General features: G+C 42.4%; 2 protein-coding genes across 2 annotated transcripts in view; both read right to left on the bottom strand.

Annotated features, from left to right (window-relative positions):
* The window catches only part of LOC124271844, a 74,026-nt gene that overhangs the window by 46,429 nt on the left and 14,726 nt on the right, over positions 1–12,871 (bottom strand). Inside the window, exons 3-11 of the mRNA XM_046706995.1 lie at positions 8,063–8,201; positions 7,471–7,692; positions 6,657–6,723; positions 5,718–5,881; positions 4,525–4,658; positions 4,161–4,299; positions 3,666–3,911; positions 1,153–1,195; positions 147–301 (exon numbers count right to left, since the gene is read on the bottom strand). Coding sequence (XP_046562951.1) covers positions 147–301; positions 1,153–1,195; positions 3,666–3,911; positions 4,161–4,299; positions 4,525–4,658; positions 5,718–5,881; positions 6,657–6,723; positions 7,471–7,692; positions 8,063–8,201 — 1,309 coding nt within the window. The remainder of the gene's footprint in view (positions 1–146; positions 302–1,152; positions 1,196–3,665; positions 3,912–4,160; positions 4,300–4,524; positions 4,659–5,717; positions 5,882–6,656; positions 6,724–7,470; positions 7,693–8,062; positions 8,202–12,871) is intronic.
* The window catches only part of LOC124271858, a 30,396-nt gene continuing 25,641 nt past the window's right edge, over positions 8,117–12,871 (bottom strand). Inside the window, exon 18 of the mRNA XM_046707011.1 lies at positions 8,117–8,201. The gene's annotated coding sequence lies outside the window, so the exon portion shown is untranslated. The remainder of the gene's footprint in view (positions 8,202–12,871) is intronic.

The raw sequence follows: 12,871 nt of genomic DNA, 5'->3' as shown, positions 1-12,871 counted from the left end.
TGCCTTGTTTTCCTAACATTCTTTGTTGAATCACGACCAGTGAGCGTCAGTATTCTGAACATTCTGACCATGGTACAGGTCTGTGAATATTTACTCCTTCACAACTAAAGTGTATTGTTAAAGTTTTTCTAATTGTCGGCACTTACCTGGCAGAGAGAAGTTTTCATTACAAATGGGTATCGGTACGTCCAGTTTTTCGATCAATAAGGCGTCCATTATAGGTTCCAGTTCTCCAAGACTGATTTGTAGACCCATGTCAACCACGAACACCTTCCTTGCCTCGCTCCTGTCAATGGTGTACCTGGAACACGGTGCACGTGAGGTAAGGTGAGGTGAGGTGAGGTGAGGTGAAATTTGGTTTTAATGTCGTGCTTGAGAATATTTCGCTCATATGACGACGTGCATGCGTGCGTATGTGTATGTGCGGCTGCTTGTACTAGCCCAGACTGAAGCTGGTTTTAAAGTGCTAGCCCACTGAGGTACCATGCCGCAGTGAAGCATGACTACCCCACTCAGACACATTATAATGACTCTGAGCCGACAAGTCCTTGTTGTACCCATTAATGCCGAGCGCCAGGCAGGGACCAACAAGTACCATTTTTAACGTCTTTTGTATGACGCGGTCGGGGATCGAACCCGCGACCTTCCGCTCTCCGGGCGGACGCTCTAACCACTACACCACGGAGGCGGTCTCACGGTGCACGTAATGTATTGGTAGTGAAGGCTATTTGTTGACTGAATTCATGTATCTGCTCAGTCGCAAGACGAAGTCAGTTGTTTTGAAATGTTTTATGTCAGTACCTCGTAATATATACAACATTTGGTCTGGCTACAGCATCTGTATTATCTTAGAAAGTTAAACACCCTTCGTACGTCGAACATGTAAATACAGACCCGTTAACATGACCACCGCTGTTCCCTTTATGGAAAACACAATGATTACTATCGTTACATCAACTTTATAAGGGGCGGTGGGGTAGCCTAGTGGTTTGAGCGTTCGCTCGTCACGTTGAAGACCCGGGTTCGATTCCCCACATGGGTACAATTACTGGTGTCCCCCGCCATACTATTGCTGGAATATTGCTAAAAGCGTCGTAAAACGTAACTCACTCACTCACTCACTCGACTTTATGAAGGATATTAAAGTCTTACCTTATGGAAACCCATTCGTTCAGTCTAGTGGTCTTCTCTTTCCCTGTAAATGGAATAACAGAAATATCAGTAGGACTCGTAGAGGTGTTACCTGTCTGAAACAGCACTGCAGTGTATTTGTAATTAATTGTCGCATGTGGAAGATACTGCAGTGTAATATTGTTACGGCAATATTACACTAAAGTACTGCCGGAAATAGAAAAAAACTGGGTTTTCTCACTTTTATATCTACAATTTAGGTAGTTAGTATGTGAAAGTGTGAAATATCTGTTAAACTAAGTTCGGCCTAACTACAGTCTCAGTGGTAGAGAGACAGGAAACGTGAAAAATGGATTAGTGCAGAAAAGAGCAATGCGGTTTTTTCAAAGTCCAAAGCGACTTATTTAGAACAGACCATGACTTACTATGATATTAGACTTAGAACAGTGAATGAGTGAGTGAGTTTAGTTTTACGCCGCACTCAGCAATGCGGTCTGTTCGAGTCTGGACCAGACAATCCAGTGATCAACAGCATGAGCATCGATCTGCACAATTTGACATGTGTCAACAAGTCAGCCTGATCCCGTTACTTACTAGTCGCCGTTTTATGGCAAGCACATGGGTTGCTGAAGACCTATTCTACCCCGGATCTTCACGGGTCAGACTTAGAACAGACAATGACAGACCATGATATTGTAATGCAAAGGACACTTTTAAAATGCCCATTTTAAAATTAGACTTAGCTTGATTATAAACGGTAGCTGACGTAAAAAATAATAACTTTAATACTGAATCTATTAAGGATGTAGCTGCCATTGAGTCTCACTGTCACTATAAAAAAGAAACAGGTAAGAGGGGTCGTCTCAAAAGCAAAACTAGGACAGGGGTCGCAGACGGTGTCTGGGTCGGACTTGAGGATAGAGATATCAGCTAAGATAAGGATATTCCTTAGGGTGAATTAAACTGGTTAAGTAAACAACATGCCACAACCATTTACAAATAATATCCAGTCCTGTCGATCTTCGGATGGTCTTGCCACCTATATATTTTGAGACGTTTAATACGATGGCTGATTTAAGCTTTTCTATGGGTATCTCTTACATATCTCAACATAAACCTTATAAAAGATAAAACGCGTCAGATGTTAATCAATAGAGACATATTCAACACACATGAAAAAGCCTAAAATATCTTTGAGATGACCCCCCCTGTGCCTGTGGGCAGCACATGCATTTCATGCCAGGTGACTCAACGGTCCCTCATCATACCTGGCTGAGCGACCTATCTATAGTCTGATCTAAAGTTTTGCCCGATGTTACGAGTAAACATGCTTTTCTGGATATCCTATTACGCATCCCACTGAACGTCCAGTTAGGCCGATGTGGGATATTTCGACATATGCTATTTACAGTTGTGTAAATTTTAGGGATACAGAGTAACACCCTAGAAACAGTTTTTTTTCTATTTCTGACGTATGACATCATAATGGTTTACAGTTATATCTGTAAAGATGTAACATGCGCCAGTGTTATCCAGTGTAAAGCAGTATTGCATTACATTGTTTGTGTTAAGATGCGGCAGAAGGCAGTGCTCTGCTTATTACTATATCTATTATTGGGAAACACGACTGGTCTGAAAGTTTATGAAGCAACCGTAATGTTTCAGTTACCTCAGCCAGCGTGATGCAGAATGTTCCGGAACATACACTTTGGTTTCTTTAGATGATATATTTCATCTCAGATTACAGCATGACCAGCATTTCAATGGAAATCACATTTTATCCTAGATTTCCAGCCCAGGGCCCCGTTCCTCAAAGCAATCGTAGCGCTACGACAGTCGTAAGTCAATGTTAAAGTATGGGAGTTAACACAATCGTAGCTACGATCGCTTTGAGGAACGGGGCCCAGGCCTGTTTTGGCATCTTGACCACAGCCATTGATGTATGAATATCATCTTGGATGTCTACAACCACTGCTCATATTGCAACTGTAATTGGTCTGCCACTGAATGCGTACTGCTGCTCTAGTTTGTACACCCATTGGGACTCAACGTAAATAGACCGCCTCCGTGGTGTAGTGGTTAGAGCGTCCGCCCGGAGAGCGGAAGGTCGCGGGTTCGATCCCCGACCGCGTCATACCAAAAGACGTTAAAATATGGTACTCGTTGGTCCCTGCCTGGCGCTCGGCATTAATGGGTACAACAAGGACTTGTCGGCTAGGAGTCAGTATAATGTGCCTGAGTGGGGTATTCATGCTTCACTGCGGCGTGGAATCTCAGTAGGCTAGCACTATAAAACCAGCTTCAGTCTGGGCTAGTACAAGCAGCCGCACCTACACATACACACGCATGCACGTCGTAATATGAGCGAAATATTCTCAAGCGCGACGTTAAACCCAATTTCACCTCACCTCAACGTAAATGTTATTGATTTGTAAGCTTACTATTTATTATTAGGGAATTAATTAATAACCATTCTTTCTTGTTTGTTGGTTTCACATATGATAGGGCTTGGTATATGTTCCCCCACTACCTACCCCAGTCGTATCCCAGGAGTATAACTGTCGTTGTGCAGTCCTCAAAGTTGACGGTCATTGTGAATTTACATGGGTCTAGCTGAATGTAAGCGTTGACAGCCTTGTTGAAATTCAGCTTCTTAATCCTGACATCAACACAAGCATCAAACCGCAGACAGTCCGGGGCTATCTCCATATACACGATCTTGTTTATCTCCTCGTTCTTAATTGTTGGGAGGGTCACTGTCCTGTTCATCAGTCTGCACGCTGAAGGAACAATGTAATAGATGTTACACATTATTTCCACACAATCGTCTAACCAAGACCAAGACTTATTTGCTCTATCCACTTCCATATGGATTGTTTATTGTGTAAAACATATCAAGCATCAACCATGTCATGGTCAACCGATCCCGTTTGTCGTATTTTGCAACACGCATGGGTTGCAGAAAACCAGTTCTAACCCAGATGGTTGAACCGTAGATATGTCTTGATAAAAACTTCCCCCTTGCTTACTTTTGTGTCCAGCTCTGAGCCTTTGCACTAGTTCGTGAGTTGTGCCCGTGACATCCAGTCCTCGTTGTTGTAGCTTCTGTTTGAGGATATCACGAGTCAGGGCCTCGGGTCTGGGACAGGGATCCGTCTTGCCTGGAGCCTGGAAACAGGGCAGAGGAGTGCCGTTATATACCGACTGTAATGTCAGACCAGAGTGGCATAGAGAGGCAAATGCACTCCCTTGGCATATTGTTCTCCCCACTCACCTTGTAAAATATGGTTACGTTAGAGAATATATGTATCAACGTTCCTCTTAATGTTTACGTTTTGTTTAGAAGTATCAAGATGGACGTGACACTCTTTTTTCTATCCCATACATACTTACACTGGGGGATATACACGGAATGAAGTCAAGTAGTTCTTCGATGCCTTTCTTTATAGCATCTTTGGTAGCTTTTATGGCACTTTCACGAATTCTTTTCTTGATTGATTCCTTATCAAACAGACTCCTGTAATCAACTGGCAATTAAAACAAAGGATGTTAGGCTAACTGACATGAAAAGTACCAGTCAATACATTTTTCACTAACAGGGCGTCCACGGATACTGATGTGATCAAGATAACACTGATCACACTCAACCATCGTGACAGTGCCGCCTCATGTGTGCACCAATCGCTTAGACAAGTTTTACTAAAAGAATCGTTTGTATTAGTGCCCGGCATGATATTGTCATGGAATCAATACAACCGTTTATTGCTGCATCTTATTTGAACACCAACCGCATTGGAGAATATCAAGACAGCCTATTTACTTAAAGGCACTATATGATACAACACTTTTCTAAAAATACATAATGCATTTCTCTCAATAATTCTATCAGCCCTCTTGCAAGCTACCATATAATTTATTAAAAAAAATAACTACGCATTTAGATTACAATATCAAATTTAAACGTTCGAATGAATTAATGCAACATTGCATTAAATCGACTCGCGAGCCCTCTACCGGCCCAACATTATTTCAAGCGAACCCCATAGACTTATGTCCCTTGGAGCGCTCTTTACGAATATCCTACGCACAACTTGTGATTGAAACCATTTCAGCAAACACCGACAACACCGCGTGCGACAGTTTTTGATGCAGGGAGCATTTGTTCACATTCAATTATCGATTTCAGGCAAGTAGTAAGGGATAATACGTCTTTTGTTGCATCAATAGGAAGCTATGCCCCAATATATATATATGATATAGACCAAAATAGTGTCGAAAATGTGTGTCTGTAAGTCAACGTCTAGTAAACTCATAGTGGTTTGGGCTCATGCTACCTTTGAAACGAAAGACACTTCCGGTGATTACATCAACAAAGGTTGTAGACTGCTACGTGCCATTTACCAAACAACTTTATATATTTCATACAAGCGATTAGGAAAGTATAATATGCCCTGCAACTAAATTAAACTTCTGCCTTAGTAACATGTGTCACAGATATAGTCCAGTTTTTTGTATAAACATGAGTGGGTTGATTGGCATATTTTGACACAGTTTCTCCGAGGTGATATATTTTTTATAATGTTTACCGTCTGGCCAGGTTATTGAGCCATCTGGATGACATATCGGTAGCGGTGTTGGAAACTCGTCCAGGATGTTGAAGAATGCGATGCAGTTGTCGTGGTCGTCCTGGGAACAGAAGCCGGCGGCCACTGTGATGAGAGCAGCGGTGTCATCTTTCTCCAGCTTCACTCTGAAAAAGATCCCCAACACTGATGAATGTGAGATCGACACATCACACTTCACACAGATGAACATCTGTATCCACAACAGCTGTGTCATGTCATGTCAGTTGACGACCACATCATTTCGGTTACATCACGTCATATCTTCTTGAATGGAGAAATCACAAGGTGGTGGAGATTGTTGACGTTTAACTTTGTTTATATTTGTCACTTGTGAAATGTTTTATAAGGAATTATAGCATCAGAGTTCAGGCAAGGGAACATAAGTATGTTCTTGATTCACTCCGGACAATCCCGAATTATAGTGAAACTAGAAATACCAGAAATCCTATTTTTTAAAATAAATATGTCCTTCCCATTTAAAATGTGTATGATAGCATCGAAATCATGCAATCGACTCCACTTCTTACAATTACGGAGGGGCGGTTAGATAGTCTAGTGGTTATAGCGTTCGCACGACACACTGAAGATCCGGGTTTGATTGCGCGTGTGAAGCCCATTTCTGGTGTCCCCCTTCCGTGATCTGGCTCAATATCCCTCACAAAGAGCTTTCAATCACGTAGACAAATTGTAAGACTACCATACAATTTTCCGTCAGGCAAACATTTCAAGCTAATGTAAGTATTACATGTAGCGTCTCTACAGTTAAGTAACGTCGAGGAATTACCCTTGCGTTTATATCAGTAAAGCGGCTTTGCTCTCGGTAGATGAAAGTAAGTCGTTCACAAGTGTAACTTTCTGTTGCAATTAACATAGGACAGGGAAGTAGGAAACATTTCATACTTCATGATTAGCTCTATTCCTCCCAAGATATCCAGTTTCTCATTCGTCAAAACGGTCTTTTCCACTCCTGTAAAACAGAACAAACTGTTTGTTAAGAAAAATAGCAAAACAACATTCTTTATTCCAATGTCTCAATAAGGTTATTTCCCAAAAGAAAGAAAAACTTCTACCAAACTGAGTTATATATTATTACTTCCTATTATTCATAATCGCAAAAGAGTTCAAAGTCATTATATACAATTGAAATGCACCCTATTGCAACAATATCATGTATTATGCCTAGTCAGAAGGTTTGGAGACAAGCGACCTGGGAATATGCACAGTCTGCGCAGTCGATATGACCACTAGAGGTAGAAGGTTTGCTACCTCGTGTTTGAGCATGGATAACCGTACCTCCCTTTTCATACTTTAGTACAACATTTCTGTGCGGGTGTTTTATGGGACGATCAAATCTGAACAGTAGTGGGCCGCTGATCCTGTACCATTCCACTCATGTGATCTGCTCCACGTGTTAAGTCGGGGCAGTGGGGTAGCCTAGTGGTTAAAGAAGCGTCCGCTCGTCACGCTGAAAACACGGCTTCGATTCCTCATATGGATACAATGTGCGAACCCCATTTCTGGCGTCCCCCGCAGCGTTATTGCTGGAATACTGCTAAAGGCGGCGTAAAACTAAACTCACTCATGTGTTAAGTCGACGTGCAGGATTGACGAATACAGCGCAAGTCCACATGCACTTGTAATCTAACATAATATCCATTTAATGTGTTTTAATTTCATGATTAAATTTAAACAGTAAACAGCAAGTGCCACCAACCTCCATACATATCACTCAGGTCACCGTCGATAACAATGGACGTGTTGAACTTCCCAACGCCGACAGAATATTTCAAATCACAGGGGTCGAACCTCGCAAACATCTTATATGTTTTTCTGAACATGAAGAGGTTGAAATGTACACAGCATTCCAGTCCAAGACATTTGTCGTCAAATGTACAGTAGATGTTGTCAGGCATGGAGACTTTCATCAGAGGACAGGCTGCAAGAAGTGGGTATATTATTATCGAACCTTACGCAACATGGATGTACAATACAGAAGGTTTACAATGTTGCCTGTTTACTAAATAGCACTTCAAGTAGACCCGTTGGCTTAACAGCGGAAATGGTTGGAATAGCAAAGCATTAATTGCTTTCAGACTTTCGTTTTAACCTAGTCTGGTAACAGTCATATCAATAAGCGAATGAATGTTGATTTTCGACCTAATAAGCAATATTAAAACAGGCAACGCGTCTTCGCAAGGGAAACCAGTACCCTATAGCTGCAATAGAAAATGCAGGTCTACCCCTGGTCCTCACGAAAAGGATGCATTTGTTATTAAGATATGAACAAGAACTCAACGTATACTGACTGTTTGTTGGCGTGGTGAGGGAGTTGATCATTTGTTCCCTCATCCCCTCTGCCCTCATCCCCCTCTCGGTCACCTCGGTCCTCAGCTGGTCATCCGTCATCTGGTACGGGTTGAAGCACGGCTTGTTGTCAATCATCTCCTGCAGCACAGAGAAAAGTAGACATCTTTACAATACATGATCAAGTCTTCAGATTGCTTCATGAGACAGATTATGTTACTACACAGCTCAGAGGTGTCAAGCGAGTTGGAGAATGCAACAGAAGTAATGTGTTCTGATTGTGAGCTTGGTATACAAATGTTTAGTGATGTAATAGTCAAGCAGAGCGCATGAAGCGGGCCATTAGATCGTCCAAACGAAACCCAACTTGGTTTAACAATACATGTCAAGCACTTAAACATCAGCGATGTCATTACCTTAATAGATTTAGAAAGCATAGGGACACGCCATCTCGAGATTTATAAATTTCGTCAAGAAATATCTACAAAACTCCGTGTGGAGATGCGAAACGTAAGTTTGAAAACAGAACTATGAGTGAGCTCTCGGACTCAATTACTAATCCCCAATTATTTTGGCGAAAGCTAAAGTACATCTGATGTTCACAAAAATTGAAAATAACATCACAGTAAGCTCATGGCACGACTACTTTAAGAATCTCTTTGATTGGGACTCCAGTGTGATTCCCAGTGACTTCGTAGATGATGGTGACAGCATATTTATACCTGAAAGCCAGGCACATCACATAACTAATGATACATTCAGTGCACCCATTAAACGGGAGGACACCCAGTCAAGTATTAATAAACTTAAATATAATAAAACTGCTGGGGAAGACCTCGTAATTTGCGAGTTCTTTAAGTCCTCTTGTCATACCATCATACCTTACCTCGAAATCATATTCAACACATAGTATGATAATGGATCATTCCCTATAAAATGGGCAAAGGCAATAATTGTGCCAATACAGAAAAAAGGCAATATAAACAATCCGGAAAATTATCGCGCCATTTCACTTTAAAGTATTTTTGGTAAAATTTATACAAACATTATATGTAACCGCTTGGTATTCTGGTCAGACAGTTTGGATATGATAAACGAAGAACAAGCAGGTGTTAGAGCAGGTTATTCTACCAGAGACAATATATTTGTTCTTCAATCAGTAATTTGTAAATATGTTTCTAAGAAAGGTGGCAAACTGTATGCATGTTTTGTAGATTTTTCCAAGGCATTTGATTCAGTACAGAGACACAAATTTAAAAATGGATAAAACTTTAAAAAGTATTTATGAAAATGTTAAAGCCTCTGTTCGCACAAATAACAATGTTCTTACAGACATATTTGACTGTCCTGTTTGTGTTAGGAAAGGTTGTGTCCTAAGCCCTTGCCTATTTTCGTTATTTATCAACGATCTAGTGTCTGAGATTAACAGTTCATATTCCACTGGTGTCCAATTATATCCAGATCTTATTGAAATATTTATTTTGATGTTTGCCGATGATGTGGTGTTTTTCTCAGAGTCAGTAATTCGTCTACAGAGGCAAATTAATGCTTTAGAAACATACTGTAATAAATGGTCCTGAAATGTTAACCTTGATAAAACTAAAATTATGATCTTTAACAATGGACCTAAACTATCAAAATCAGAAAAATGGACATACACATCAACTACGCTTGAAGTTGTTACATCCTACCAGTACCTTGGAGTATAATTTTAGAACTCTAAATTGGTCCCTCTCTGCCGAAAACAAATCACTTAAGGCAACGAAAGCTTTAGTGTCTATTACAAAATGCCCTTGTAGCTTTAAAGACTTGTCATATGATATCTACTTCAAATATTCGACTGTAAGATACTACCCATATTATTATATGGGTCAGAATTATGGGGCTTTCGCAAACGTGATTGTTTGGAATGGGTATTACTTTATGCATGTAAACGATACCTTGGTTTGCAAATGCCTACACCAAATACAATTGTCCTTGGAGAAACTGGTAGATATCCTATTCATGTGTACACTCTCAAACGCTGTATTGCTTACTGGTTAAACCTGCTCTCCATGCCCTCTTCACGCTACCCATTTAAAGCTTACAAAATGTCATGTAATCTAGATTTAAACGCAAGCGCCGAGCATAATAGGTTTAATTGGGCTACACATGTAAAAACAGTTCTATTTAGATTTGGACCTGGCTCTGTGTGGATATGGCAGGGAGTTGGAAATAAACATCAATTCTTAAATTTACTTGTAAGAAGAAGCAAAGATTGCTTTATACAGGAGTGGCATGCAAAACTCCAAAATAGTCCCTGTACATTTACTTATTAGTAGTATATACAATGGGGGTTCTGGATCACTTTCAACCAAAGCCTCTGCAAAGCCTTATTTCACAAGTAAGGCTTTGGTCGGGCCCTTAGCTCTTGCTACCATTACCCCTACTATGAAAAAGTTTGGGACGATAGCGGTTCTGGATCACTTTCAACCAAAGCCTCTGCAAAGCCTTATTTCACAAGTAAGGCTTTGGTCGGACACTTAGCTCTTGCTACCATTACCCCTACTACAAAAGTTGGGGGATGCGAACGCACCTCCTAGCCGCGCCGGGGGTATGGCTGGAGTAATGGGACACCGCTATGCTGGAGGTAACACTGTACCGTACGGTACGATCAATAATTCTTCTCTCACAAACCCCCTACCTGGCCCATCCCTCAAGTAGTACAAGTTTGGCTCGTCTGCTTTGATGTCCACTTTATCTATGTTGTAAGTTTTGACTGACCATATAGGATCGGTGGCTCGCCTACGGCTATCACCCTCGTGTTCCCCCGGCTGGTATAGATACCTCACTAGGGCCCTATCTGGTATCTGTTTCTCCTTCCCACGCAATGGAGCAGCCGGCTCTGCAACTATTGATTTTAGTTTGATAGCGTCTGCCGGTTTCTTATCAGTGAGCCGGGTGACTTCATGGTTGATTGCCGACACCACCTTGGGTAACCTCGCGACCCATTCAGTCGATCGTTTTCCCGGGGTTGCCATCTCCCTCGCATACTGATGTCGAATAAGCTCTGCCAAAGTCCTATTAAATCTCTCAACTATGGCTTGGCTGCGATGGGCTCCAGCCGTGCCACGCCTGACCTTTGTATCGTGTTTGGCTAGCAGTTGTGACACGTCACCCATGAACTCCCGTCCGGGGTCAACTTGCAGCTCTGTTGGCCACGTCAGCGGACTGCGTTTGTATATGCGTTCGAATCCTCTGGCTACCTGGGCCGAATCTTTCGCGGTCAAGGGTTCGGCTTCCTTGTAGCGACTGGCTACGTCCACTACGGTTAAGGCATACTTGTACCTCTTGTCGTGGGGTAGGAACAGTAGGTCTGCCTGGTGAACGCTATTAGGTATGTTAATACCGAACCTCCTTCTAGGCACGTAGCGTGGTGCCGGTAAATAGATCTGCCACAGGGCTTGTTTTTCAAGCCACGCTTTGGCCTCCTCCGGGGGTACTCGCGCCATTTTAGCTAGCTTATCTACAGCACTAGCTCCTTTCCAGTACCCACGCGGGCTGTAGTAAATAGCCTCAAACTTTCTCTGGTTTCGTGACATGTTCAATTTTCTCATGCCCATACGCGTACGTGTTTATCCCATCAATAGCTATCCAACGTTTAGTGTCCATAGGCGACAGGGACGTCTTGTTTATAGTCAGTCCGTATATCTTATGCCCATCACTTCTAAGTGTGTTCATTTTATGCCTAAAGGTACGGGTCTTGAACAGGGCTTCCTTGAATCTGGCGTGTTTGATGTGTTGTTTCACCACATACTTCTTAACACCCTTAGCCTTCCGGATTTCACCATTGTCGGCCTTCAGTATGGAGTACATCTTAGGCCTCAACCCTATGTACTCGGCTATGGGCGTGCCAGCACACTCGTCCTTCATCTTACCTAGGACCTTTTTATTTACCGTACTGTGTATGGCATGGCCCTTAGGGTAGTCGCTGGTGTCATACAAATCGAGGTGTTTTTTCATGTCAACGTACACGTCCTCGGTTCGAATCTCCATCAGCAGGGAATCCGTGTCAGTGTACAGAACTTCACACCTGTCGTCGTACTGTTTCTTGAGCTCGTTGTAGTAAAAGTCGTACATCAGGTGTTTGGATAAATCGAGGATGCTCATCCCCACGTAAACAGGCCGGTTGAATTTTATGTGGCTTTTCTTCATGTGTAGGGCAACTAGGTCATCGGTGAATATTTTGCTACGGTTGAATGCCGGACTGGCTATCAGTCTCCTGAGCTTGTCTTCCTCATTCGACCGAACCAGCTTCACGGTCACGCGTTTCCTCAGGTTCTCCATAGTCTTACCAAACACCGAGTTGTTCATGAGCTTATAGAGATTTTTCTCAAAGTCACTGGTGGCAAGCTTTCGGAGGTCTGTGTTCATTCTGATGTAAGGCTCCATCCAGGGGCTCTGGGTGAACACGAGCACCCTGTGTATTTTGGTCAGCCTCATACCCAACGACAGGTACAGCTGTAGGTTGCGATAGTGAACGATGTACTTGGTCTTATTCATTAAGTTGGGCACGAGTTTTTCAACGTCTGTCACACGCCCACCTAACAAGTTATGTTGGTACTCAGACATCCAGTCTGGGTTAACCCTCATACGTTCGGGGGCCAGGGGGGTAGCTGTTGTGTGATGTGTGTAATGCCTTGGGGTATTCCAAGTCAACCTCGAGGATATAACCTTTATTCGAATCTGGTGCGATGCTCATAACATCGACCTCCTGTGACACCCATTCGAACCCCCCCTGTGGGTAGATACTGGCTCATGGCCCAGCCATA

The sequence above is a fragment of the Haliotis rubra genome, unplaced genomic scaffold (assembly GCF_003918875.1).
Source record: "Haliotis rubra isolate DU_JTF1 unplaced genomic scaffold, ASM391887v1 Scf164, whole genome shotgun sequence".
In the NCBI taxonomy this organism is placed as follows: Eukaryota; Metazoa; Mollusca; class Gastropoda; order Lepetellida; family Haliotidae; genus Haliotis; species Haliotis rubra.
Note: the sequence above shows the minus strand (reverse complement) of the source record. Positions and strands in the feature narration are given on the sequence as shown.